This window comes from Priapulus caudatus, unplaced genomic scaffold (assembly GCF_000485595.1).
Source record: "Priapulus caudatus unplaced genomic scaffold, Priapulus_caudatus-5.0.1 Scaffold1521, whole genome shotgun sequence".
Lineage (NCBI taxonomy): Eukaryota > Metazoa > Priapulida > Priapulimorpha > Priapulimorphida > Priapulidae > Priapulus > Priapulus caudatus.
Genome location: NW_014578582.1, coordinates 53,895 through 58,081, shown reverse-complemented (window position 1 = coordinate 58,081; position 4,187 = coordinate 53,895). Strand labels below are relative to the sequence as shown.

At 46.0% G+C, this 4,187-nt stretch overlaps 1 protein-coding gene across 1 annotated transcript in view; it reads right to left on the bottom strand.

The window, feature by feature from the left end:
• Positions 1–2,066: 2,066 nt before the first annotated feature.
• LOC106816891 (coiled-coil domain-containing protein 47-like) overlaps positions 2,067–4,187 on the bottom strand; it is a gene marked incomplete in the record, with an annotated part of 5,977 nt that continues 3,856 nt past the window's right edge. Inside the window, 2 exon segments of the mRNA XM_014821535.1 lie at positions 2,067–3,279; positions 3,790–3,957. Of these exon segments, the coding sequence (XP_014677021.1) occupies positions 3,208–3,279; positions 3,790–3,957 (240 nt within the window).

Below are 4,187 nucleotides of genomic sequence, written 5' to 3'. Positions count from 1 at the left end.
TGTTTTTTCTTTAAGATTTCTTAGAGCTTTTGTTTTAGAGATACGGTATCTTAGTGGTGTATCAAATCTCCTGCTAACATATAGGGGAATTTCAGCACTGCCAGCACCACCACCCAGATGCAGTATTACTTTGCTATAGTGTTCATCGTCAAAGGTTTCTGATGTTTTTTCTGCGTTATTATTTTTTTTAAATGGCTATCCGGAAGTATACTCTGGTGCATTGCCATTGTCCCCTCTCTCTCTGACTTCTATCTGCAGAGGGTCTGGTTTAGACGTTTGAGTTTACTGTAACAGGTCACTATATTTGGATTTATATGTAAAATGAGAACTAACGTTGCATAGCGGTTACTATTGACTCTAACCTTCAGCAGCCGTGTATCGCTGGGAGCTACAGTTTACCGTTCGTAAACACATTTACTTCGAGAATAACCGCAGCCGAAAACAAATACTCCGCTCGCCGTTTTCCGACTCGTCTCGTGTTTTTCCGCCCCAGAAAACGCTCGCGCGCGCACGCGAGGGAGGGGGAGGGGGGCCGTGTGGGAAGCCACGCTGGTTTTTGCGGTTTCGAAAAACACGCTGAAATTCGACGAGTGAACCGCGAAACTGGGCCGCTCCGTTTTAGGAGCGGGTCGACATGAGCGACCCCTCGGCTTTGGTTGTTTCGCTCAGACCCCACCAGGTGGCGCCCTGTGCTGCCAGTACGCTGCGTCATGCCGCTCGGGGGCAACAACAAGTAGATTGAAGAGTCTGGCGTGATGCATGTTTTTAACCAGCAGGAGCGGTCTTTCGCGTCGCCATGGCGATCGCATCAATATCGTAATCGCTTCTCCGTTAATTACGCGTGTAATCGTATGCGCGGCGTGTAATCTATTATGCTGTTTCTGCTGACTCGTGGAGGCAGCGCATCGTTTGTTATATTGTGTTACATGTTTGTACTGAACGTGCACCGACATGGAATCGTGGACTGTTCTTTCTCTGATGTGTTACTGAACGTGTTCAGATGTGGAACATCAGATTGTTCATTTCCAAATGCATTACTGAACACGGAACGATGGGTGAATGGTATGGGAATGACATCTCGTGTTGTCATGAACTGAGACAATGTGACATTTGTTTTCCTGCCTAAGGTATAATCTTCTTTTTTTTGTGGCGATTTTCTTCCCAGTCAAAAAATTCCTCAATGAGCGATGCCACGCAGCGGCAATGGCTTCTTATCCTAGTCTCAGTCTCCGTCACTGCCAGTTGTTCTGGGTTACTACAAGAGTAGCTCTTTGTTGGCAAAGTACAGAAGCAACATGGTGGCATAAGCATAGGTGGGGCAGGTGTGGCATTTCATTTCTGTTTCCGACTCGTTGCATTGCTGTTTTTGGACACATCTGTTTTGATACATTATTGAGAATTTTTTGTATTATAGTATATCAATAAATATGTAAGTGTACAGGGTGAAGATGGACTTTCAGATATCATTAGTGTGGCTTCGATCGTGTGTATCATCATAATAATATCGTATAGTGAGAGAGGGGGGAGAAAGAGGAGGAGAGAGGACTAGGTTTTAGTCGACAAAGAAGTAACAGTTGATGAAAGGAGAAATCCTTGCAACAGCACACTATTAGCTTCAAATAGAGAGAAAATTAAATTTGTTGAGTCGCACTAAAAAACGAAACATTTCTAATGTGAAGAGAAACCTTGTCCAGAAGCTTTCAGAGAAACTAGCTCGCATTTTACACAACTAAAAACCACTCGTCCCTTGGCGACACAATAAAACGCTAACACGGCGAGTGAGGGGGATAGAAGAATAGCGAGGTAAGAAGCAATACGGACGTGATGATTGCACGAGAAGAAGGAATTATATTACAGGTAGTCGGGGGAAGAAAGAGTAATGATATTAGAAGTGGACGAGGAAGAAGAAATAATGAGAGAGTTACTCTCACATTTACACATTACCACATACTGCGTGGGCTGTTTCGCATGTCACAAGAAACGCAATACGGAGGCAAAACGGCTTGATGGTGTTTGAAACAAAATTAAGATGTGTTGTCGAAATGAAACGCAGTACAAGAGAGAACTCGGGGATGTTATATTCAACACGTGGTGAATGATATCAATTTATTTCATCTCGCGGCGGTCGATTGACGGGTCGTGACGGTCGCGTCTTACACAGATGACGAGGAAGGCTCTTATCAGTTAATAATCGGATAATTCACAGACACGACAGAATCCTGGACATGGCTTCTCACGTAGTGAATGCATCCTTGTGAGAGACAGAGCGAGAGTGAGACAGAGCAAGAGAGAGAGAGAGAGAGTGTGAAGGAGAGCGAGAGAGAGAGAGAGAGGAGGGAGTTAGAGAGAGAGAGAGAGAGAGAGAGAGAGAGAGAGAGAGAGAGGAGAGCGAGAGAGAGAGAGAAGGAGAGCGAGAGAGACAGATAGAGAGAGGGAGAGAGAGCACTTAAGAGTAGCAAGAAATGGATCGAGTTTAAGAATAATCAATGCTCCCCCCCCCCGATTGGTTGACCGTATAAATATTGCACCCACAGTTAGCCCAAGTGGCCAGTGTACAGTCAAACCTGACGTTGATTGGTAAATTAAAATGGATAACGCGTCACACAAACCAGAGGCTGACAAGCCAAACGTAACCGGTCACCTGAACCTCCACCATAAAACAATATTCTAACGATATCAAAAAAATACCCACATGCTTTGTCTCCTCACATTCCATTTTATGCGATAGCAATTTCCTCGTCTGTTCGTCTCATCTGACTCGCACAAACAAAACCTCCGAATACTGTATATGAATGACATGAGTTCCATTTCCACGCACCCAAGTTAGTCCCTGTGATGAATTTCTGAGGAGCTGTCAACTTATCACAACTGCGAACGACAAGATAATACAACCCCTCAGCCCTGTCTTCTGACACCATGGAAACACTACAAAGCATACTCATGACAAGAACTGAGTACTAAACATGAACACACACACACATTCACACTGGCATTATAAATATTAATCATTTTCTATTCGTAATTAAATAAAGCTACTGTGGAAACTCCACATTCGATTAGACCTCTCACCCCCATTTTTTTGAAAATGACGTATTGGTGTTTATATTACGACAAGCACAATCACTCGAGTACACAACAAAAAGAAAAGAAAAGGACCGATTGCTGTTGATAGGTGGCGCCACGGTCAGCGAGTCAGACACCCTGCAGTTACATGGCCCGTACCTTCATTTGCTTCACCTTTGGCTGGCGTTTCTTCACATCACGCCGGTGGTCACGCTCCTGCAATACCAACAAAACTTCGTGGAAAACCTGATCTAAACTTTGCAGACTACACACTACGGCCATGGCTACTTTTTCGTATTTAAATACTAGCTCTTGTGATGCGAACTCATCAATGTTAATCGGTAAGGGATACACTAGGGGCACATAGACATAAAGAAACAGTAAGTGCCAGAGAGAGGTGGGAGAGGGAGGATGAGTGAGAATAAGAGTGAGAGGGGGAGAGGGTAAGCCATACGTACACACACACGCACGCACACACGCACACACACACGCACACACACACAGGGAAAGAGTACATAAGTAACAGATATCGACAGACACAGAGCAAGTCAGCAAACTGATGGGCGCGCGGACAAACAGAGGTAATGGTAAATATGTACAATCCGAGTGAGACAGGGAGGCAGGGGGGAGTGACGGGTGTAGGACGCTGTGATGCGGCGAGCGCTGCGACCGGGCGGGCGCTGCGACCGGGCGGGCGCTGCGACCGGGCGGGTGCACGATGTCTACCTCCATCTTGCGCTGCTTGTCCGGGTCATCCTCTGCGAGTATCTTCTCTTTCTCGGCGCGACGCTTGTCCTCCCTGCGCTGCTGAGCTTGCTCCTGCCGCTGTGAGTGCAGCTGCTTCAGATACTGCTCCTCCATCTTCTGTCTGTTCCTCTCCGCCTTAGTCTTCGCCTGAGAAGAGGCAGCACAACTCACAGTAATCACAATCGCAAGCGCATCAGCGCAATAACACAATCACACATCACGATAACTCAATCACAATTGGAGTATCACAATCACACAATCACAATTGCACCACCGCAATCACACAATCACAATTGCACCACCGCAATCACACAATCACAATTGCACCACCGCAATCACACAATCACAATTGCACCACCGCAATCACACAATCACAA